The sequence below is a fragment of the Panthera pardus genome, unplaced genomic scaffold, assembly GCF_024362965.1.
Source record: "Panthera pardus isolate Hobbes unplaced genomic scaffold, ASM2436296v1 HiC_scaffold_26, whole genome shotgun sequence".
Taxonomy (NCBI): Eukaryota; Metazoa; Chordata; class Mammalia; order Carnivora; family Felidae; genus Panthera; species Panthera pardus.
This window is the reverse complement of record NW_026526832.1, coordinates 29,680,372-29,705,296: the sequence shown is the minus strand read 5'-3', so window position 1 is coordinate 29,705,296 and position 24,925 is coordinate 29,680,372. Positions and strand designations below refer to the sequence as shown.

General features: G+C 42.0%; 1 protein-coding gene and 1 long non-coding RNA gene across 4 annotated transcripts in view; one reads left to right on the top strand and one right to left on the bottom strand.

Annotated features, from left to right (window-relative positions):
* NBAS (NBAS subunit of NRZ tethering complex) overlaps positions 1-24,925 on the bottom strand; it is a 329,555-nt gene that overhangs the window by 21,440 nt on the left and 283,190 nt on the right. For all 3 annotated transcript variants that reach the window (XM_053891145.1, XM_019451545.2, XM_053891146.1), the window contains 2 exons: positions 15,683-15,878; positions 1,303-1,442 (listed from right to left, as the gene is read on the bottom strand). In XM_053891145.1, coding sequence (XP_053747120.1) covers positions 1,303-1,442; positions 15,683-15,878 — 336 coding nt within the window. The remainder of the gene's footprint in view (positions 1-1,302; positions 1,443-15,682; positions 15,879-24,925) is intronic.
* LOC109268350 (uncharacterized) lies at positions 5,743-24,714 on the top strand. Its single transcript, XR_002080604.2, has 3 exons — positions 5,743-6,030; positions 12,720-12,957; positions 23,434-24,714. It is a non-coding gene; the product is annotated as an uncharacterized LOC109268350 (long non-coding RNA).

Here is a 24,925-nt window from a genome sequence, read left to right as displayed (position 1 = left end):
CTATGCCACAAACGGTAGAGATCAAAGAAACGGTCTTGCCCCTTTCTGAAAACACTCGTTCGGACACAAAACAAAAACACCGCTCTCCTTGGTTGGCTTCAGGAATTCCAACAGGCTCACCCTGGGGTTAAGTGAGAGGGCCTTTGCCGGCTGTTTGGTAGCAGCCCTTCACAAACTGCACACGGAAGAATGACTCTTCAGGGAAAACCTCCGTTAGCTCCTGGGGGCACAGAGGTGCGCGCTGGCCCGGGCAGAGCCGGTTGCTGGGCCCGGGGGGGTGGGGGGGGGACACAGCTGAGTCGTGGGGCAGGCGGGCGTGTGGAGCAGAGGCACGGGTGGGCGTGCCTGCTTTTTGCCAACGAGGAGCAGCAGTTCGTCACAGACGGCGCATGTGCCCAGAAGACAGCCGGCCGCGTCTTCCGCGGGCATCCTTGGCTGACAGCACGGGGACTGCGGGACTGCCGCGTGCGGCCCTGAGTGGCAGCTGCGAGCTCAGCACGACGTGCAGGAAACATGGGCTGTGAGGGCGGCCGGTCGTCAAGTGAGACCTCTGCCTCGTCCACTTACTGACCACGCGGGGCCGAAAGTTCTTTGACTTCCGAATTCCCACTCCCTCTTTAGAAAATTAGATAATGTCACTCTCCATGCAGGTTTACTGAATGAATTAAGACTAAGTGTAAACCACACGTAACACTGCGTGTCCTCACTAAATGGGAACTATCAATTGATTCCATTCGGATTCTCAAGTCGGCACTGCAAGCTGTGTTAACAGAGACTCAGAACATTTCCCGGTGAAAATACTGGAACGGAATTATTTTGCTGACGTTATAAATCAGATGTTATTATAAAGCACTGATATTTTTGAATAAAATATTCGGCTGTAGGGGCAAGGAGAAATGGAAAGAAACAGCAATATTTCCAAAAAAAAAAAAAAAAAAAAAAACAATTTTGATTTTCTCCAAAGGCTGATGCTGATTTTATAGATTTCTTCTCACTGGCTCTTTTGAAGGTACTGAATTAAAAAAAATTTTTTTTACTCTTTATTTATTTTTGAGAGAAAGAGAGGGAGCGCGAGTGGGGAAGGAACAGAGAGAGAGGGAGACACAGAATCCGAAGCGGGCTCCAGGCTCCGAGCTGTCAGGACAGAGCCCGATGTGGGACTCGAACTCATGAACCGTGAGATCATGAGCTGAGCTGAAGTTGGCCGCTTAACTGACTGAGCCACCCAGGCTTCCCTGAAGGTACTGGATTTTTAAAAGTAAAGAACAGACCAAGGAAATTTAACTTGATGTTAACACTCACACGTGGTCGTGTTTCATAGGCGGCCAAGCTTGCAGGAGCAAAACCAAGTGCTGAAATTCGACCTCCTGGTGGCTACATTCCAGGAGCTCCACGAAGAGAGAATAGCGGTTTTCTTCATTCTCGACGTCAGCTATGTCCACCTGGAAGTGGAAATACACACTTGACGCTGGTGGCAAAGGCTACTTCACTGGTTTACAGAAGAATTCGTACTTGATGACTTTGAGGAAACATTCTCGAAAACTTTTACAATGTGTTGGGAGGTAAGATTCAACACCACCACCCTCACCTCCTCCCTACCGCCCCACCACCCGCAAAAAAACCTTCAAAAGCTCCCTGCTTTACCCAGCTTAAAATGTTAACGCTAAACACTGTTTAGAACAAATCACGGGAAAGTTCTGAATGTTCCTTACGAAAATAAGTTTAAACAAGTAGGCTTCCAGAGAGCTGGCTTAGTGATTTCCTAATATACGTTAAGTTTAAATACAGAATTATTTTATATGAAACTATAATAATTCGTCTTACTTAACATCAGCCAATTTTTTTTTAGTTTAAATTATCCTCCATGTACTTCTACTTTTCATTTTAGCATTTTTATTGCTGAGTCTTCATGTTGTCTAGAAAATTTCTCTAATTTGAAATTAAAGACTTGACTAAATTGTATTTGTTATGATTTTTGTTATATATCAAAATAAAGCAAAATATCTTTTATTTGAATCTCCATTTCTGATGCAAAAGAAGTCCTGATCAGTAAAAAACACTAATTTTTCCTCTCATTGCATAACTGAATATTTCCTTTATTTACACTGAGGCAGTCCTGAAACGAATCACATCTCCAACACCTCTGTGGATGAAAATGTTTGCTACGTTAAGTTAGAAAGCAGTTGTAAATATAAAAGTAAGCCAAAAGCTGGTTTGCCTGTTCCCTAGCCTCTCTTAACACAGATGCCCCGCATTTGAGTACATTACATACTGATGATGATAGAGGTCTTGAAAGGATAAAAGAATGGATGGTTACCTACACATTTGTTAAATTTTCTGTATAAATACATATTTCCAAAGCATTTAATTTAATGGTCATTCTGGCTCTGGTCCCAAGTAGCCACCTGAAAAGTCACAGCATATAGTCTGCATTCTCACAAAAGCTGACATGTACTATGAAATGTTCAGTAATTATAGGGGAAGTCCTGCTCACGTGGTGACCTGGCAGATCAAAACCTGCTTGAAAGCTCCATGTCCTTCTTCCATGGACTAATAACCCAAAAGCATTTTACAGTTTTGGAAATCATTTCATGACCCAGGAAGAGTTCACCCTTATAACTGTTTTGGGTGGAGAACAGCACAGGTGTTATTAGCCTCCCTTTATAGATGCAGAAACAGGCTTATCTGTCCCAATAACAAGGCGAGCAAGTGGCAGAGCCAGTAGGTAATTATGATCCTATCAGAATGTTCTGGAATTAGAGGACTCAATAAGCTAGACAAGCTCTGAAATATTTAAATAGGGGGTCTAACTGGGAGTTAGGCAACATTTTCTCACCTATTTATACAGAAATGTTTAAAAAAATTCCAAACTGGAGAAATCCACCTGTTTTTTACGTGACCTCCCACCTTCAACTCCTCTCCAGGCTCAGGGTCTCTCAGATCGTCCGCATCCACCACGTGCGCCTCCCCTCGGGAACTTTGATCTTGTTTTCTCTGCCTGCCACATTCTCTCTGCAGATATGTGTATGGTGCATTCACTTATATCCTTCAAATTCCTCAAATGTCAGCTCATCAGGGAACGTGCTGTGTAACTGTCCACCTTAAGTAGCATATTCCCCCACACCATCTGTCTCCCTCACCTCGTTTTGCACTTACAAGGATGGGACATGTTTCATATGTATTGGTTGATTGCCTTTCTTCCTCTATAAGAATGGAAGCTCCTTGAAAACAGAGACTTCCATTTATTTGTTCACCGGTGTATCCCTACTCCTTAAAATAATGCCTGACAGACAGCAGATGCGGAATACTACTGAGTGTATGAACTAATGCGGATACAAATGAATAAATGAAGACAATCCATCATTTATAAAATATTTTAGCACAGAATGGTGATACTAAGTATTCACGAGTTGCTGTAAAGTTTTGGCTCTTCTCTCTCTTTTTTTTTTTTTTTACTGGAGACAGACATGAGGCTTAAAACGAAGACGCCAGTGAGAAGGGAATCACTAAACATGACTCAAAGGAGGCCCGCGTATTGACATGATGTCTCCACCAACAATGCCCTGTGGCTAGTTGTGTGATTTCAGTGCAGTCCCTCTCTTTGGGTCCTATTTTCCTCATTTCAAAAATGTGCTCCAAGAAGCCCTGAAGTTTCAGAAGATCTGAGGAGGTCCCTGAAGGTCTGCGGACGGGAAAAGGGCAGGTAAATGGCTGCTCTTGTCGGAGTTACAATCCAAGCTTTTATAGCTTATTTGTAGGAAAGGTTTTGTGGGTTTTTAAAAATGTTTATTTTTGAGAGAGAGAGAGAGAGAGCGCGTGCACAAATGTGCAAGCGAGCGGGGGAGGGGCAAAGAGACAGGGAGAGACAGAATCCCAACCAGGCTCCACGCTGTCAGCACAGAGCCCCAGGTGGGGACTGAACTCATGAACCATGAGATAATGACCTGGGCCAAAGTCGGATGCTTAACCGACTGAGCCACCCAGGCAACCCATGGGTTTTGCATTTTAAAAATAGTTAAAAACAACTGAATGATGCCTCTAGTGTCAGTCCTCCAGTTTCCATAATTAACGACTGTATGATGAATAACAAGCAGTTGCTCCTTGACATGAAAGGCAGAGTCTACATAGGTTACATGAGGACACCATGAAAAGGAAGAGATTAGGAAAAAGTGATTCTTGCTTCCAAGATCATCTAGATTTTTTAAAATATTTTTTGAGAGAGAAGGAGAGAAAGAGACAGAGAGAATCCTAAGCAGGATCTGTGTTGTCATTGCAGAGCCTGACGCAGGGCTTCATCTCCTGAAACAAGAGATCATGACCTGAGTCGAAATCAAGAGGCAGACGCTTAACCGATTGAGCCACCCAGGTGTCCCAAGATCATTTAGATTTGTTTTCAGAAACTGTAACAGCCTGTAAATTTTTAGGAAGTGTAGTGTATCTAAAAGGAGAGAAAGATTTTTAAAAAACTATAAATTAGGGGCGCCTGGGTGGCTCAGTCAGTTATTTGGCTCAGGTCATGATCTCGTGGTTCATGAGTTCAAGCCCCATGTCAGGCTCTGTGCTGACAGCTCAGAGCCTGAAGCCTGCTTCAGTTTCTGTGTCTCCCTCTCTCTCTGCCCCTCCCCCCTCTCAAAAATAAATAGACATTAACAATAAATAAATAAATAAAAATAAAAAAACTATAAATTAAACCTTCATATGTTTGTTTTTCTATTAGTGTTAAATAATAGTTTCCATTTTTAACACATGTTTGGTAATGAGTTTCTTTGTATAACCCCTTTTTCTTGTATACACAGACTTTATAAAAGTGTGCCTTTGTCAGGAAACATTTTCTTCTGAAAGTTCATTAACATTTCAATTATTAGCAACTTAATTTTCAGAGCATTGACCTCATGTTTAAAATACAAATGTGAAAAACATAGAAACTTACACAATTATCCATTTTGTGTAGGTACATTTGTATACTCCCTCACATCATGAAGGGTTTCAATTTTTAAGCTGCTCAGCTCTTAAGAAAGCAGTTTTAGGGGCACCTGGGTGGCTCAGTCAGTTGAGCACCTGACTCTTGATTTCGGCTCATGTCATGACCTCACAGTTCATGGGATGGAGCCCCATGTCGGGCTCTGTGCTGATAGCAGGGAACCTGCTTGGGATTCTCTCTCTCCCTCTCTCTCTCTCTCTGCCCTTCTCCTGATCACACTCTCTTTCTCTCTCTCTCAAAATAAATAAACAAACAAATATTTAAACAAACAGACAAAAAAAGATTGAGGCACCTGGGTGGCTCAGTTGGTTAAGCATCTGACTTTAGCTCAGGTCATGATCTCATGGCTTGTGAATTCGAGTCCCGCTTTGGGCTCTGTGCTGACAAGCTGGAAGCCTACAGCCTGCTTCAGATTGTGTCTCCCTCTCTCTCCGCCTCTCCATGACTTGTGCTCTCTCAAAAATAAACATTAAAAAAAATAAATTTTAAATAAATTTAAAAAAAGCAGTTTTAAATTATCTACCACTGTAGCTGCAAAAGCTTCACCTCACATGAGAGAAGAAAATGGGCCTGAAAATGGACTCGAGTGCATGTTTTTTTAACACGAGAAAGAATATGCCTTGCCAGATAATCAGTACACACAGTAAAACCTTAGATTATAAGTAACTTGTTCTGTGAGTGTTCTGCAAGACAAGCAAACCTTTCTAATAAATTTTAACTTGATAAACGAACAATGTCTTGCAATATGGGTAGTGTATGACAACAAATGTCATATGATCACCAACTGAGCCAATGTTTCTCCCTCTCCCCCTGCCTCTCTCGCTGTGGGACTGTGGGTGATCATCAATGCAATGTCACATTTCTGCATAATCCTCAAAAGGAGGCAAAAGCAAGTGTCATTGGCTAGGTTCCTTGTTCAAGTTGCACTAAAAGGAAAAGATTCCAATGAGCGACAGATAGCAGTGATTCCATTAGTGATAGTGAAAGTCGTGCTACACAATAACCCTCTTCTCTCGTCTCCCTCATACCAGCCACGAAGGCTTTCAAAGGTAAGTGCAGGTTCATTTGTTTATTTTTCTTTATATTTTGTATTTTCTTTATTATTTTGTATTATATTACAGTATTGTAGTCATTTTTATAGGAGTATTTTTGGGTTGTGGAACGAATCATCTGAGTTTCCATTATTTCTTGTGGGAGAGTTTGCTTTGATATACAAGTACTTTGGATTACAAGAATGCTTCTGGAACAAATTATGCTTGCAAAACCAAGGTTTTACTGTACCTTGATATACAAGTACTAACCTAGGATTTGTGTCTACATATTAAAATATCTAAATTGATCTAAATTTACCAAGATAATATAAGCTTATCTTGTTTATCATATCCTATAAGATTTTAAACATAAATTCAGGTAACCAAAACAAAATGAATTTTTGTATAAAGAAATATACACATATGCAAAGGACTTCCAGCCTGAACAAAATGGCTTTGACCCATTTTTCCCTACTCCTCTCTTAAGCACAACTATAAACTTTGGAAATAATGAGAGAAGACAAAAGAACTCTTAAAGGTGGTAAAAAGAAAGTTAACTAGTTGGGACCCGAGGACTGGAGAAACAACACAGGTCCGGGGTCTGGCATCCCCTCACCCAACAGAAGGATACTCAGACTCAGTATTTCCTGACTCCTGATCGAAAAATACAAGACAGGCCAGGTAAGGTCATTTCTCGTCAGAGTTCCAGAAGGAAGGGAGAAAGAATGTGGAGTTTAAAGAGTATTTTACGAAGTAACATTTAAAAACATCCCAAATCTGGTGGAAGACATGAACCTACAGATTCAAGAAGATGAGCTAACCCCAAACAGGGGTTAGTGAGTCCAAAGAAACCCATGCCCAGACACATCATAATTAAACTCTTAAAAATTAAAGACGAAAAAAAAAAATCTTGAAAGTGGCCAGAGAGAGAATAATACAGTACCTATAGAGAGAAAAGCAATTTTAATAACAGTGTATTGCTTATGTGAAGCCACAGAGGCCAGAAAGAACTGGTTCAATATTTCTCAAGTATTAAAAGAACTGTCAGTTACAAATTGTATATACGGTAAAACTATCCTTTAGGAAAAAAAGGGGAAATGAAACCATTCTCATGGAAGGAAAACTAAAAGAATCTGTCACAAACAGCCTTCATCTTAAAGACTGGCTAAAGAAGCTTCCTCAAATAGAAAGGACATGGGTTTGGGCCCAATATATTTTTCTATCACAACTAGTAACGCTCCTCATTAATGGCTGCAAAAATTGAACAATCTTAAATTGAAGAAAATCACTGTGTCACATATCTGACAAATTATCTGGAAAAACAAAAGAGGGAAGTATTGTTTTGAGTCAATAAAAGAGAAAGCAATGGGTCCCAGAACCTGCAGAAGTCATGGGAACATGAGATCAACATTAATACCACAGGAATTTAAATTCTCCAAAATACGTGGACACAAGGTGTCGCGTGACCATGAATGCAGACCTAGGAAATAGTCAGATTCTCTCTTTTCCAGAGGGTAGCACAGTTCCTATTCAAATATGTATTCCCAGATCCTGATACACTTCAGGCAAGGGTGAGCAAACAATACAGTATCTAAACAGCTACAAGACGAAACGGCCATAGAACGTATTTTAACATAGAGGGAAAACCAACTGGAGGTGGCTAGCAAATGCTTCCTCATACCTCACCAAGGAGACTGTAAAATAATGATAAAGGACAATTTGGTGAAACACGCAGCTTTCAAAATAGTGCTGATAGAGTCAAAGTAACATGGAAAGACGCCATACTTTGGAGGTGTTGCTGGACCTTTCTGACCTTAAGCGCCTCTTCTGTAAGATGCAGGTAACATAGTGTATGATAGTTCTGGTTATTAAATAAGAGAGTGTGAATAAAATAGCCTGCAGAAAGACTGGCACATGGTAGGCACATAATAAATGACAGGTAGGATTTATATTACAGCTCCATATAAAAATATGGGCTGTGATTTCTTCTAATAAGAATTGGGTCAACAGATTAGATGGGACAGAAGAAGAACACAAAGAAATGTAGCTGTTTTGGGATAATGGAATCATGGGTTAACTTTCATCCCTTTTTAGAATCTCATTTATTTGTACAATATAGGATTTGCAATGGCTTTATAGCATGCCTTCTAGAGATGAGTGAAAATAATTAGCAATTTCTCACAAGTTTTTCTTCTATGTTTTGTTTGATTTTATCCTTTTTTCCCTCAAGAGAGAAAGTAATAATATGCCTCTGTCTCTCTGAGTGAGCGGGGGGCGGGGGGTGGTGGTGAAAATGTCCAATATTTCACAGGCACCCTATAGTTCGCGATGATTCCATACAGACACCTTGAACTGAACATTACTGGATTTTAAAGGGCAAAATTCACATGTGAGTCAAACATAAAGATATCTCTTTCCCTTTTGTCTCTGAAAGCAATGCTTCTGTCTTCACTGAATTAGGTGACTTTAGCCCTTGCTGTAAGTCAATTTGTCAAGTAGCTACAGCCTCCTTATCAGACATTGAGTCACTGTCCTTGAAAAAGTGGACTGAGTCACCTATTCTCAGATGAAAACAGCTTTAACTTGAAATTCCTCTGTGGCCGCGGACAGTGAACATGACTGTCGTAAACTGAGGCGCCCCTCTTGAAATCTGCATCTTCCCACAGGCAATGACAACGTGGCTTAGTTGATCTTCAGATATGTGTGCATATGAAATCAGTATTAATGCACATAACCATACTATGTGAACAGAAAATAATTAGCGTCGCGTAAAGGATTATTCTCAATGTACTAACATCAATCACCACAGTCCTACCTTCTATATGGGCTGATGAGCTGTTACACTGCCTCTATGATTTATGAAATTTTGGGGGGTAAATCTGAAATTATTTCAAAACTAAAAGTTAAAAGAAACAAACCAGAGAAGTCATCCCCAGCTACCTCATATCCTCACCACCCTGCAACATGCAAACACTGGGATGTTTCCTGCCTCTCCTCCCCTTTGTCCTCCAACCTTTCTCTCTAGGCCCGAGAAGGAAGGAAAGGACAGCACTGCTATGCACGACGTCAGGAGCACCACCCGTGTGGTGGCTGAGGTTCTTGCACCTCTGGGCAGGAGGCTCTGGATGTGATTCCCCCTCTACGGACAGAGCCCAAGAGGCTCCCCAGCTGACCTGGCCCTGGGGGAAGTGCCCCGGGGTGGAGGAAGCAGTCCCACCCAGGAGCAGTTGCTAAACCCAAGTGTGCGTCCCAGGAAGAGGTTGCTGTGACCCAGGAAACGTACAAGGCTCTGGAGAAGGTCTGCCTAGTGAAGGGGAGAAGCAGGGCCTCCCCATCTGACCACACCGCCCCCCACCCCCCAAAAGTGTCCTTTTGAGTGAAAACACAGCCCTGACCTCCAGTGCCTTTCTCCACAAAACTAGTTTGTCCTCTGCTCTTTCCTCATGCTGCTCTGTCTTTAGCAACTTAAGCAAACCTCAGAGGGGCACTAAATGCGTTTCTTGTCCCCCCACGTCTAAGCAGTCACCGGGCCCCTGGGATTAACTCCTTCAGCTCTCTTTACCCTCCTCTATCTTCACAGCTGGTACCAAGTTCAGGGCCAAGTTTGGGCAACCTGAGCCCTGCTTCTGTCCCCTGCCTGGCACCCTCCAGTCTGTTGTTCGTGAAGAGGTCAGAGGGTCTCTCCTAAAAACGCATCTCTGATCACGCTGCTTCTCACGTCTCTCTCTCTCTGTCCCACGCGGTCTCCGCACCACCACGGTAAAATGTGCACAGGACACTGGGGGCTCTGCTGCGCTGAACTGAGTTCAGGAATCACCTCCTCAGAGCAGTCTCTCCTCACTGCCTCCAGGCAGGACGACTGCATGCCCTGCCCTGAACCCTATGCACTGTGCAGACCAGACTCTAACAGCAGCGTTAGAGCCTTCAGGGTACGGACTTCTCTGTGCATGTATCCACGTCCTCCGCTGGATTGGGATCCCCACACGAATGGCGTACATTTACCTGGACCGGAGTCAGAGACACACACATACCATCCCATTTAGACTTCACACATCCACGCATTATGTCCGTTTTACAGACGAGGAAACTGAGGTTGTGAGAGGTTTAGTAACTTCTCCAAGGCCACAGAGCGAGTGAGTGGTAAAACTGGGATCTGAATGCAGTTTTGTGTGAAGCGCCCAAACACTTTACTGCTAACTGTCTGGTCTCTTGTCTATCCCCAGAGTATACAGGGAATGGTGCATAAACCATGCCGGAAGAATCTTCGATGAATATTTTACAGACCGTGGTTACTAGGCATGGCATTTTTCAGAATGTTTTAATTGAGCAGCAAAGAACATACGCAGAGCTCTGTACTGAGCCAGGGAAAAATGCTACTAGATGAAGCAATGCTTTCTGTTTTCTAAATCAAACTCCTCATTCCCCTTGCCTAGTCACACTCAACCCAGGCAGTCACAAGCAGAAAGACAAGATGAACAGAACACGCCTGATATGGTGCAATGCTACCCAGACTTTAGAGCTGAGTATCTTTCCCTGGCAGATGGGAAGAAGTGCGGTAAAGGGCCAAGAAGACAGGCATTGACATCAAACAGAACCAGGTTCAAACTCCAGTACGATCGTTCACAAGCTGGGTGACCTTAATAGGTTGTGTGACCCCATCTCAAACAGAGACTGGTAACGACTTTGCAAGCTGTTCTAAAGAGTACACGCAGTAATGTGCACTTAATACACATTCCTCAGTCCCATCTTCTTCCCTCGACGATGCCCATGACAAGAAGGAATATCTTTAAAGGAAAGGAGCCCTAAGTCATCAAGAGAGGCCTTCCGAGGTGTCCAAATAGTTGCAAAACCCAGTAACACTGACGCTCTCTCAACCTGAAAAGGCACATCAAGCTCTATTAGAACATTTCAGATCTCTTGCTTCTGTCCAGACAAACATGCTTGTGAATCATTTGCTTCCGTACGAGAAGCAGCCGGCTGGTCAGAAATCACTGGGAGCAAAGTACAGCAAATTAATACAAAACAGTATCAGTCTAAACGCACCAGGCCACTCTGTAAGGAAACCTTTCCATTATTCCAAGGAAATCATTTTGCTTGTACATAAGCGGGAAGCAGCATGGTCTGAGCCTTCATCATTCACGGCAAGAACAGCAGATTGAAGCTCAGGGGTCCTGGCCTTGCCATTTTAAAGGTGACCTTAGAGAAGTTTTTAAAAATTGAATATTCATTTATTCAGCAGATATTTACTGAGTGTCCTTAAGATCCATGTTCTCATGTTATTTATATTCTAATGGAAGAAGAAAGACATCACATAATAGAATGACAGACAGAAGGACCGGCAGGGAGAAGTCAACAGATACTGGTGATCAGAAGAAAACTAAGAGCTTGTGAAATTGATCGTGACTGGGGCCTGATTTAGGATGCAGTATTTTAGAAATGGTGACATTTAAGCTAAAATCAGAGGAAGTAACTTCTTGTTTCTGGACAGCATGTCCTTTTCTATAAAATGTGACTTTGGAATTGGCATGCTTTTGAAAGTCTCCTCTGGTTCCAGGAATCGGTTTCCATGGCTAGCAAAGATACATTACATGTACGGGTAATTCACATGTGTGGGATATATTATATGTGTGTGGGCACATAGGCACATATATTTTTAACATCAAATCTTATCCTATACTTGATTAAGCAAACCATTTAGGGCAGGGAGTCTTAGCTTTGAAGACATTTAAGGTGACAGTAAATTCTTTGTAAGAAACTAAATCTAGCTTTGCATCCTGAAGCTGTTCCACTGGTCTTGGTCTGATAAAGAAGTGTGTATTTTTGTTAATGTTTTGGCAAAACAAAGCCAAACTGGCCTTTGACCAGAGGAGTTAATATGTCCTTGCATGTTTCAAAGTAGGCAAAATGCATGAATTTGTAATAAGATTAGGAGTTTCCTTAAACTAATTTTTCTAGTGATCACTTACAACCACAAATCCAGACAGATCGAAATTTTAAAAGGTGAAGCTCTAAGCCACATGTCCCTTTTTATACAAAAACAGAAAAAACAATAAGGTGAAGGGGTATGGAATCTTTTAAGGAAACATCAGTATTTTGACCCATATTTTTCATGCACCAGTTAACCAGAAAATTACAAAACCTGAAAAACTCAGATAAATTATACCAAGGGAATTAATGCAATGCATTCCTCCCTTCCCCCTCCTCAAGTCTTCCCCCTTCCTTCTCTCCTGTACTCCATGCTGGGGTACTTTTCTGGAATGGAAAAGGAGGCCTCTCAAGCTGTTGAAAAATGAGGGCCTCTGAATTTTTAATTCTGTTAACTAATCATTAGAAAACTAGGAATTGCTGTCTCTCTGAGAACCAGTGAGGTAGCAGGCTCCACAGACTCTGCGTTTAATTTTGCAGGAGCTGGCTGGTTTCCCGGCAACACATTGATTTGTAGGGCCACTACTTTGGGCACCTCGAGGATAATTAAATATTAAGTCCCTCTTTGATGTATGCAAAGTCTGCCTAAGAGGATTACCAGCCACAGCGAAGGTAGCAGTCCTACATTTTCTGGTAATTGAACGTTGCAATATCATTATCTATTCTTATCTTTGCTCTGTAAGAATCTGCCTCTACCCTTAATATTACCTTTGAGAACAGAGAAAGGGGTAGGGAGTGGAGAAAACGAGAGCCTGTGTAATCAACATTTTGGGGTCTTCTAGGTGTTTGGGATATGGAGACGAGGAAGACTGTAATGTGTGTGGAAGAAAGAAGAGCGAGCAAACCATCCTCTGTCTCCTCCAGCTCAAGGTTCCATTTTGCACACCAAGAAGGCAAGGCTCACGGTTTAGGAATCTTTTCCAAGATGATGAAGCAATGGAGGTGGGAGGGTGGCCAAGATATAGGCTTCTGAAGGATTTGTGCACCAGCACCCCGATCTTTCTACTGCTCGAGTGAAAGGTGAAACGGTTTTTTAAAAACAATAATGGAGACGGCTTCAGATTTGAACTAGGAGCGTACTTCGCTAACACTCCACAAGTCGCGGCTATTCCCACTGTGAAGCCACAATTTTTCCACATTCGCTTTCCATGTAGCAGTTATTTACAATAATAAACAGAGTGCCCTGGCCAAATACGCTTGCCCTCCAAAACAGATTTCACACAGCAATGCCCGACTGACACAGAATACTTCATTTTTATAGGAGGAGGAGATACTCACTGATTTGATTTATTTTGGAAGACTATAGATGAATGACATAATTAAACTATGGTAGTTTTGTTATTTCCACTATCAAATACTTTAAAGAAACTCAGCTCAATAGCTTCAAAGAACAGGGAAATTGCTCTTATATGAGGACAAAGTAAGAGGGGGAGAACCGAAAAGGGGTAAGGAGGCACGGGACGAGTTTTACTGGAGTCAGGGGTGTTGGGAGAGAGGTTTTCCAAGGGCCTGAAAAAGTTTTCGCCACCAGAGCAAACAGTGGTGAAATGAGACTCTCCGTACACACTGTGCAAAGGACAGAAACCAGACTGCGCTCAGTGAAATGGTCAGGTCAATTTAGAAAAGTACACGGAAAAGGAATCTTAACAAAAGGCTGAGCTCCCTTAAGTCCTGTATTTGGAAAAAGTTTTGCTATAACGAAATTAAAATCTCAGAAATACCCAGAAATCACTGAAATCATATAAAAGATGGTATACCTTTTATACCTTGTTCTCTGGGTAACTGGAAAGTTAAGAAAAGCTTAAAAGAAGAAATCATGGTTATACTCCTACTATTTCTGAAGCATTTTGGCCCAAATACGAAAGTGTGTGTCCTACTGTTTCAACATGACAGGTAAGATAGATGTTTTCCCTTTCCCTGGCCTCCACGTCGTTTGGTAGTATTTTTGGTATATTGATCTGACATAACGCGAAGTGGGGCTCCAACCGGAGAAACCAGCCTCGTCGTTCTGCCAGGCTTCAGCCAACAGCGAAGACGAAACCGAGCAAGGTTGAGCACTTGAAAAATGGAGGTTCTGTCAGAAAAGTACCTAACGGTAGGGGCGTTCATTTGTTCCAGAATGAGTCAGAATCCAAGATTCCACGTGGCAAAAATAATACAACCTAATTTTGAGTTTAACTCAAGAGATGCTACGTGAACCTTCCTGTCGCTAAAAACAAGCATACTTCTAACGTCTACTGGGCCGGAGACCTGGAATGTATTTTGTAGCCTATTGCATCTGTGTTCATAGACCACTCTTTAAAAAGACTGTTAGTGATCCCTTCATGTAATGCAAGACAACATGTTGAGACTGAGTATGTTGGTAAGGTCATGGGGGCTTCAGAAAGAGTATTATTCAGAGACCAGTGACTTTTAATACAACCCATTTCAGGAATTTGGCAAGAGTAAGAGAATACCCGATAATCCATCTCTTCTGAATCTCAAATTCTCTAATTCTAAAGAATACAGAAGAGTAATTACCCATTTCTCTCATGTAGGAAAATAAGAATACTTAAAATAATAATTGTGAAGTTCTGAGATGAGTCTCAAGATATTCTTAATATCTGATGCATTTTTTAAAAGAAAAATTCATTGTTCTTTTGATGTAGTAATAAGGACATAAACATTAATTAGAAAGCGAAGCTTTAAAATTAGAAGGTACACTGAGTTGCAGTCAGACTTCCAGGAAAGTCTCTTGCAGAGTAGATTATGTGGGAAGTCTTATTTTTTTGGTATATGGTCTGCAGGCTGACGCACTTGACTGAGATTACTGATCCTTACATCCTATGTCTTTAGGCTGCATCAATTTAGAGTTTGAGCCAGACTTCAATGGCTACCGTATTTCTTTGATTTAGGAATCAGTATTCTCATTTACTCAATCAACAAGTATTTGAGCTCCCAATGTGTGCCCAGCATACTTAGGGGAATTCAAAAGACAATATATCCTCCAGGGCTTCTGAATTTTCCACAGTAGTGGGGAGACAAGACAATAATAGTAACAACAATAATAATTATTATAATTATATTGTAATTATAATTATTATATATAATAATTATATACATAATTATATATTTATAATCATAAAATATATATAATTATATATAATAATAATTATTATTATTATATAGCTAAAGCTCAAATGTGTGGAATTCAAAGTTTAATTAAGTTTGAAGTGGTCAGGGAAGGTTCCAGAGAGATGGCAGACCAAGTGAGTCTTGAAGGATGAGTGGAGAAACTAAGATCTTGTGTGTGCCTATGTTGTCTATATAGGGACAGAAGAGAGAGGAGGGCACCTGCCTGCCTGGGTAGAGTCTGAAAAAAGTGAATTAGCTAAACTGCACACTGAGTTTCCATTTAGATCTGCATTTCTCCAGGGACAGGGAGAGTTGCGATAATTAACGGATACTGTCAAGAATCCTGACTATATCCTCTGAAGAGAAAAATGCCACACACATGTGAAGTGAATGAGACATCACTCCAGCACCTATGCACGTTCAAACACATGGAAAAATCCAAACCAATTTAATCCAATCCAATCCAATCCAAACGTATTTAACTACTAAACAGCTGGACTGAGGAACACAGTGGAAAGTCTGCATTACCAAGCTGATTATTCACTGGAGGGTGGTTTAAAGTAATCGAGAAATAACCTCCAATTATTTTTAATAGGGAAAGCATGCAAAAACCAGTCGGACGCTCCCTTACCTGTCTCTGGGGCCAAGCGGCTTTGAGAATGGCTTCCGTTCGAAAGAACACAAGGAGCTTGCCATCCTCCTCACTCAGGTTAAATGACTGTCCCAAAATCTGCAGCACCTGAATGCGGGGCCTCACGGGCCAGGTGTCGTCAGCACAGAAAGGCCGCAGCCACACCAGCAGGTCCTCAGAGGAAACCAGGTCTTCCCTGAAGGGCAAAACCAAGGGTTAGGCAGAAACTCCTAAACCTTCTTTAAAAAAAATTCCAGTAACCCAATATAGTGATTGAGCCAAAGACTTGTTTGTTGGGTGACCTTGCCTTTTTCCTATTGAGAAGAGAAATTGAGGTTCTTCTTTTTTTTTTTTTTAATTTTTTTTTAATGTTTATTTTTGAGAGAGACAGAGACAGAGACTGAGTGTGAGCAGGGGAGGGGCAGAGAGAGGGAGACACAGAATCCGAAGCAGGCCCAGGCTCTGGGCTGTCAGCACAGAGACTGACGCGGGGCTCGAACCCATGAGCCGTGAGATCATGAACTGAGCCGAAGTTGGACGCTTACCTGACTGAGCCACCCAGGTGCCCCGAGAAATTTAGGTTCTAAATGGCTTAAAGAAACCATATTAGGTATTTAAAAACTATGTAAAATGAATGTAGTTTTTACATATTTTACAGTATCATATTGAGTTACATAAAGCAGATGAAAAATAACCATGTTCTTAGCTACTCTATTTCTTATGAAACGCTTAATAAGTATGTATTTCTATTAATGCTACTAACAGAGGTAGGCATCATTCTAAGTAATTTTAGGTAAACTAGTTTATCTAAACTAGTTGACAATACCTATGCAAAATCATTATTATAAATATTCCATTTTATTTACATTTTTTTTCCATTTGCAGAGATAACTGACATGACATCATATAAGTTTAAGGTGAATAATATAATGGTTTGATATATGTATATTGTGGAATGATTATTAATAATAAGTTAACATCCATTACCTGACATAGTTACAAAATTTTTTCTCGAGATTAGAATTTTTAAGATGGACTCTTTCAATAACCTTCAAATATATAATATTGTTAACTGTAGTCCTTATGCTGTACATGTGAATTCCTTTTTCTAGATGAGGAAATAGCCTTTAAGGAAAGGCTATGATATGCCCACACACATCTAGAATAGCGCAGTATGACCCCAAAGTCCATGTTCTTTCTACACTTTTCTCTCTGATAGAATTTCAATATGGGGTTAGAGTATCAAGTTTTCTACTAAAGATAAAATATGAATGCATGGTTATTAAAGACCTGGGAAGTCTGAAAGGCTTCAGAGAAGGGAATATTTGTACGACTTTCTATCCAGTGCTAGAATCTATTCCTTTGTAAACCCAAATGGGCCATCTCAGGAAAACAACTCCTTTGATGATGATGTCAAAGAATTACTATTGATTACGGTTAAGAGGCCTCATATAGATACCTCACGTGCACAACAGCCCCGGAGAGCAGTGCAACAGCACTGAATCATACAGGTTTTGCTGTAACGACATCCTTATGAGGCTTCCAGCAATATATCACCAAGTCCCAAACTCCACGACCCAACAAGACCACAGGATATTTTTAAAAATTCTACAATACCACTGAGTGTTTCTGTTACTACACATTCTATAATACACTTGTCAGTACAGTTTCATGGAAATTCAAATTAAAAAACAATTCATCATTTGTATTTAGGAATAAAAGAAATTCTAAAACACCATGGACAAGTGGCTTAAGCATTTTCTAAATCTACGAAGTCGTTTGTTAGTTTTAACTATGTGAGCCCTTGACATGTATCAAAAACGGCAAAATCGGGGTGCAAGAGAAGTAGATTTCTTGGAAATCTATGTGCAAAGTGAGCAGATGGTATCATGTGGGGGAAAAACATTTTGGGGAAACGTGATTGACCTGTGAGCCCCGGCCCCACCATGTGCTAACAACTCTAGATAAAAACCATGAATGTCATCATTCCCATTTTATAGTTAAGTAGACAGAGGTCCTGAAAGTCTGTCTCTTGGGAGTCTGTGAAATCAAGATAATGTATAGAACGTACTTAGCCACAGTACATGGCACAGAGGAAGTACTTAATAAATAGTCAGCATCATCTGCATAACGATCATTATGATTATTATCAGTATCATGAAAGCACCAGCTTGTGCATGATGACACAGGGATGAAAATTATAGGATTCCTGCCTTCAAAGAACTAACAATGGTCCAGAAAGATTTTAAAAGCGACTACTATTCAAATTACTAATATATGTAAATACGAACAATCATTTTGGAGGAACAGAGAGTAGGGCCAGGGAAGGCTTCACCAAGGTCGTGGCATTGGAACGGGATCATAAAGGTCAAGTGGGCTAGGTGTCAAAGGCAAGGTGAGAAAATATCATCCAGATCAAGAGAACAGCAAGAAAAAAGAACCAAGGATTTCAAAGGACAGAGCATGTTCAGGGAGCAATGCAAGTGGGCGGTAAAAGAGAGGAGAGAGCTAAGGCAGCACAGGCCTCCTCACCTGGGTAACCGAGAGCACGCACCCCCGGCCGCAAAAGCAGTGCGGCTTCCTGCTTTGACAGCACAGGATCTGCAGCTGTCAGGCTCACATTCAGCTCCCAGAATCCCCTCTTCCTGACAGCGTGCCAGAGACCGGGAAGTCACTTAATGGCTCTGAGCCTCAGTTCCTCATTAGTAACTTGGAGAGAAGTACAACCCCTTACTTTTGAAGCTTTTGAGAATTAAACAAATATGTAAGTAATAAATTTCAAGCACATAATACATTATCAGACCTATAACTAAGTGCTTCGATTAACTGGCAACCATTATTACTGAGGCCAGTATTTGAACTTGGACTCTCTTACTGCCGTTATCAATGACTACACGATGCTCCCGAACCAAATAGGGGATATGTTCCAGAACACTGTGGCAGCTGATTAAAATTATTTAGATACTGACGTGATATAGAAAGATTATTATAATGTTTTCCAAGTCAAACTGAGTTCGATTCCATTTACATTAGAGGTTATCATGCAGTTGATAACACTTGATATTTTGGAGGAATCTGCTCTAACTGCGGGTTGACAGTTCAAACACATAATGAAGTTGGCAAAACTCATCCCCAGAACAGAAATGCTGTGTTCTGGAAGCACCGTGTTCCAAATCAGCTTCACTGTATGTCCACGTGAATACTGGTGTTCAATAAGACCACACAGAAACGAAAGGCAGCTCTATAGGAGAGCTACCCAAGGACATGGCCTGGACGCTATCTCCCAAAGACATCAACTGCAAAATGGTTAACATTTTAATTTCAATCTGAGTTTTTAAAATCCGTAGTCAGTCACTCTCATGACTCATCAAATACACATACACACGTACAGAGAAAGAGCAGGATTTTTGATACAAATGGTAACAAATTGGCAAATCAAGGGGAAGTGTACAGAGGTATTATGTTTTTCTCTCCTTACAATTTTTCTGTGGGTTTGAAATGTTTGAAGTAAATAGGTGGGTGAAAAATAACCAATTATGACTTTTATAATGTCAAAAAAAAAGACTGAGAAGAAGGAAGATGATTCCATTTTTAGAGTAGCTTATGAAGGCAAGGAGAGGATTTAATGAGCTTAGGAATAAAAAGCACATTATTTCAAAACATTTTTACTTTATTATGAAAGTCATACAAATGTTTTTAAAAAGTTATAAACAGATAAAAGAAAAAAACTGCTCATAGTTTCACTGCAAATACATAGATATTTTCCACCTTTTTCTCTATAATGAGTATTTTCTGGGGAGGAGGTTTTTACACTGCACAGAGCAACTTACTACTCTATTTAAAGAAAAATTAACTACTAAAGGAAACACGTTCATACAATCGGTTTGGGATCAAAAAACAAAGAATCCTCTGAAAGAGCTCTATTAACGGAGAAGGACAGCAGCAGCAACAAGAACAACAAAAATATACTCGCCAAACGATTAGTTCTATAGTGGAGCATGACAGATACTCACAAAAGGAAGGGAACTGTCAACAAACAAAAGCAATTATTGAATCAAAGCAAAAAGACAGATTTTGAGAAAATTAGTAAGCCAATCCTTGGTAAAAGAATTTCAGATTCTGCATGGCATACTCATACGAGGAGAACTCAACCTTGCACTTAAACAGTTAAAGTACCTGAAAAGACATGGCAAACACAAAAAGCACTTTCCATAATCTTGATGCACTACACAAAATGAAATTACCGTTCTCATTTGAGAATGGGGGAAGGAAAGATACTGCATTCAAACAGGAAAAACACAGACCACTGTGATTTCTTGTAAACATGAATGTCACAGAATCTGAATGCCTAAAGGGAACAGAGGGTCACTTAGTTGAATCTTCTATATTCGAGTTACAAACTGGCAGCCAAATTTGTGTGTTGCCTTGCATGCCATATGACAATGTTTCAGAATTTAAACACTTTACAGAAAAATCAAGATTTTCCAGTTCCTTTTCCCGGCCTCCCCCCAGTTTTACTGAGATACTAGTGACATACGGCGCTAAGTTTAAACGTGTAGAGCATAATGATTTGACTTACGTGTACTGTGAAATGATCACACAATAAGTTAACATCCATCACCTCATCTAGATTAAAAAAAAGGGGGCACCTGGGTGGCTCAGTCGGTTAAGCGTCTGACTTTGGCTCGGGTCGTGATCTCACGGTTCGTGAGTTCGAGCCCCGCATCGGACTCTATGCTGACAGCTGGGAGCCTGGAGCCTGCTTCAGATTCTGTGACTCCCTCTCTCTCTGCCCCTCCTCCTGCTCACACTCTGCCTCTGTCTCTCTCAAAAATAAATAAAATGTTAAAAAAAAAATTAAAAAAAAAAAAAACTTTTTTCTTGTGATGAGATCTCTTCAGATCTATTCTCCTAACAACCCAGCCCCTCTTGAAAAGCTGAAAGAAGAGGACAAGCGGGCCGCTGTTTCCTTTAGACAAGGCGTGTGTGAGCTCCCGTGCCCCTCAGCCTCCACCACCCCCAACCTCTCCTCAAGCCCAGCCCACCTTGCTCACGTCTGTTACCTGCCCGGCCTCAGTGGGAAATGAGTGCGCAAACCCTGATCTGTAAAATTCTAGGTGAGGTTAAAAAGGGAGGGAGGAGGGGCGAGCAAGTAAACGTAAGTAAGCGAACAGTGAGAGACACCAACACTCATATTCTAAGAAGGTCCCTTAACTCAAGTAACTGATCCACACACCGCACACACTTTGCTCCTTGCACACAGAGCTGGGTGGGGTGGACGCTCCCCAGTGTGGTACCTTCTGTTTACTGGCTCCCATGAAATAACTGCGGCACCCGGCAAGGAACAAGAGAGAACTGCAAATAAATGAATGCAGGGACACATCGATGGTATTGCAGGAGTGTAGAAAGAAGTGTGACTTTTCTTCAAATAATTAACAGAATTAAATTCTATGAAAAGTTCCTGCAAATGAAATCATTTCGAGGTGCATACAATTCCAATCTCAAGTCTGAACTTTTGACAAATGCTAAGAACCTCTTTGCGGCTGCTCGTGAATGTATGCAACCCAGAATCTCTTCCTCAGGTTCATTTATCAGTAAAAACCTGGGTGCATCTCACTATAATGAGGCAGGAATGACAGCTATGAAGTCTTAAGCAGAACCTGAGCTGGCCTCGAGAAAGACCGCAGTGGGACAGTGGATCCGCCCTGCTGCCCGCTGACCAGGGCTGTTGGCAGGGCTCAGCGTCGCGGCACACGATGTTCATGCTTTGGGGGCACTCGGCGAACGTCTGATGATTTACTCTGTCCCACAGAGCACGAAGACTAAGAAGAAGTCAGATTCTATTTGCTTTAGTGGGCTTTCTCTTTTTTTCCCTTTCATTTTCTGTGCTTAAAAATACTGCGAAATCGCTAGGTAATACCAAAGAGCTCGATGCAGTCTGAATATCTGATACTTCTGAGTATACATGAAGCTTTTACACAGCTGCAGCTGGACTGTGATCGAGCGGCAATTTAAACAAACAAATAAAATCTTCTAAAATACTCCAATACTTTTGGAGGAAATCTTTCTTCCTTTCTGAGTAGCGTGCAGAGGAATTCCTCATTAATTATCTGTTTTCTGAGTGGATTTATTTCTGCACGTCCTCTTGAGAATCACTAATATGCCGGTTCACACCCGTGGGTCATTCCTGTTAGGAAACTGTTTAAAGGTATAGGAAGGCAGGGAACAGGAGAGGGAATGAGGCCAAGGCAGAGAGAAGTAGACAGAAAAGGCGAGAAAACTGAGGGAGGTAACGCCTGAAGACCTTGCTACATGAAGTTCAGTCCCTGGACGGAGGAGCACTAGGGAGCTGGTTACAAATGTAGAATTTCAGGCCCCACCCAGACCTACTCTAGTAAAGTCTGTATTTTAATAAGACCCGCAGGCAATTCCAGGGCACGATGGCATTTGAGAGGTGCTACCTCACTCACTGTCCACTGCAGGCTCTTTAATGTCAGAAGCAGATGAGATATGGTGACAGAAATTCATAGCATGTCGTTAGCTGGGCAACCCCGGAAAAATAACAAAACCTGTCTGAGCATCATTTCCTAATCTATAAAATGGAGACAACAATAATAGAATAGGGTGGTTGTAAGGATTTGGTGAGTTGCTGAGAGCCATTCCGGGGATCTTGCCACTGACTGATAGATGCTCGTTAGCTTTTTGTTTTTAAACGCATGATGATATTTTCTTAATTCCGGGTTTACCAAATATATTGTTTTAGAAAAATATTATTTTAGTTATTGGAGGCTTTTAAAATCCATTTTTCTTAAGCAATCTAATCAATTAATTCTTAACTCAAACAGGAAATTTGGATTCTATTCTTAAAATATGTTATAGGCATACATAAAAAATGGGAGAAAACATACTCATCAATTTAATGTGCACGAGCCTCTCAATAATTAATTACCCTAAACTCGTCTTCAATTGTAGAGGTTGTACACGATTTTTGACACTATTTCAAATTCTTACCATACTCCCCCCTGATGTCCGGAGGCAAGAATGCAGTGAAACTGGAAAGGAAGTCTGTCTGTCCAGACACTCCACTGGTGGCCTGTCTGGGTGTGGTGGCTGTGGTGGCTGACACTTAGCACAGGCGAAAGAGGAGGGAAAGAGGGCTTTACGAATGGGGCAGAAGCTGCGGGTCAATGGCAAATCATACTTGTACCAACATAAGGAGTCAAAGGAGGACGTACCCACGACGGCATAAAACCCAACACGTGGTTGTAGCCATGACTCCGTACGCAGTCTGCCTGCCAGGACACTATGGGATGGCGTATGCCTAACCTAAGAGCACGTGAATGTGTGTGACAGCTGACCGTGTGCACAGAAAGAGGTGACTGGCTCTCTAAACATGCCAAGGAGGGCAGTGGATGTTCAAGTTTGGGGGCGGGGACCGAGGGAGGCTGATGGTATGTCCCTGAAATACCCAGGCCTGGTGTGGCCTCCTGGGGGTCAGGCAGTCAGGTCAGGCTAAGTAGTGAGTGACTGAGAGGGTTACTTCAAAAGGGTCCAAGTCCCCATGTCGCTCCAAAGACCCCACTGAGAGCTACGTGGAAAGGAGGGACTCCCCCATGGGACGCTGCTGGGCAGAGTTTTGGGAAGAGAAACTGAAGCCAAGGATTCGGGTTTAAAATCCTTGTGGATCCAAAAACTACTTGTCAGGAATAAAAGTTATGACTTTGTCTTTCTTCTTCTTCTTCTTTTTTAAGAAAAAAGAAATTGTTCACTGAAGTTTTTCTGTTGAAAAGACTTTGTTATTCTGTGTCTCTGGAATAAAAAAAGTACGATCTCGTTCTGTTTCTCCATTCCCCGATGTCTTCCTCTTTGGAAATCAAAGCTAAAAGAAAAAAAAATAGTCTGTATGCAAGACACCCGAGTTGGATTCCTGTGTATCTGTGGCCGGAAACCCACTAAGAAAAATACTGCCTTCTGATCCCTCTGCGACGTGTCCCCTGGAAGGGGCTTAGTGCCCTTCCAGATCCCTGTCATCCCGCGAGGCCAGGCTCCGGGGCGTCCTGCCCTGAGAGCAGCTGTGCTCTGACAGGAGCGGCCGGCAGCGAAGGGGCGGCCGGGCAGGTGCGAGGAGGCGCACGTCTGGAAGGTGGCTGAGGGTCTCCCACGCGGCGTCTCTGCTCTGCCACATCTGCAACGGTTCTGGTAGTTTCCTCAGCCTGGAGTACCGTCACCCTCCTCCTCGTCCTCACAGACTCACATTTCACAGACCAGGCCCAACGTGGCCCCTCGTGTATCCTGCTCTGACCTCCCCAGGCAGAATAAACTGCTCCCTCTACTGTGCTCTCTGTCCAGCACCTGCCCCTCCAGAGTGTGGTAACCAGGGCTGGGGGAGGGGCACGGGGGGCTCGTCGCCCCTGCAAGACTGAGCTTCTGAGGTTGGGGGTTATTTCCTCCCCGTATCTTACTCCTCGTGACTCAGCACATGATGCACATGTAGGTCACTTCATTTCTCTTTAGAACGAGAGGTAAATCGGCCCCTGCTGTGGCTTCCTTCTTACTGAAAGACCCACGAGCAAAGGGGATCAGAAGAAGCGTGTGAGGCAAAAGGCTGAGTCAGTAGAGGCCCCTGACTGCCGTGTTCTCCCACTGTGACCAGTATGGCTTATCCTCTGTCTTCCACTCAAGCCTCGGGCACAGAGCAATGCATGGAAATAGGCTGCAAAGGCATCTGAGAGCTGAATTACGACTCAGAGCCTGGCTGGGATCCTGGTTCCATCTCCCAGGCCTACGACTGGGGGCAAGGCCTCCTCCGAAAATGGCAACAGCGTACGCAACCATCAGAAATAATATTCAGGGAAGTTACAAAGACCAATGGGAAGACTCACAATAGCAAGCAAATAAAAAAAGAACAGGAAGTGTTTATACGTTTTGATTGAAGCTATATAAAAATACATCTGTACCTGCACAATAACTAGAAGGTAATGTACAAATAAAAACAATTACAATACTCAATGAACTATGAGGAGTTTTTGCAAATATTTCTTCATTGGTATTATTATATCGTATTTCCTATTAAAAAAAAAAAAAAACGAAGGGGCGCCTGGGTGGCTCAGTCAGTTAAGCATCCGACTCTTGATCTCAGCTCAGACCTTAATTTCAGGGTTCTGAGTTCAAGCCCCATACTGGGAAACCTATAGGAAGGAAAGGAAAGGAGAGGGGAGGGGAGAAAAAAGAAAACTGAGGGGC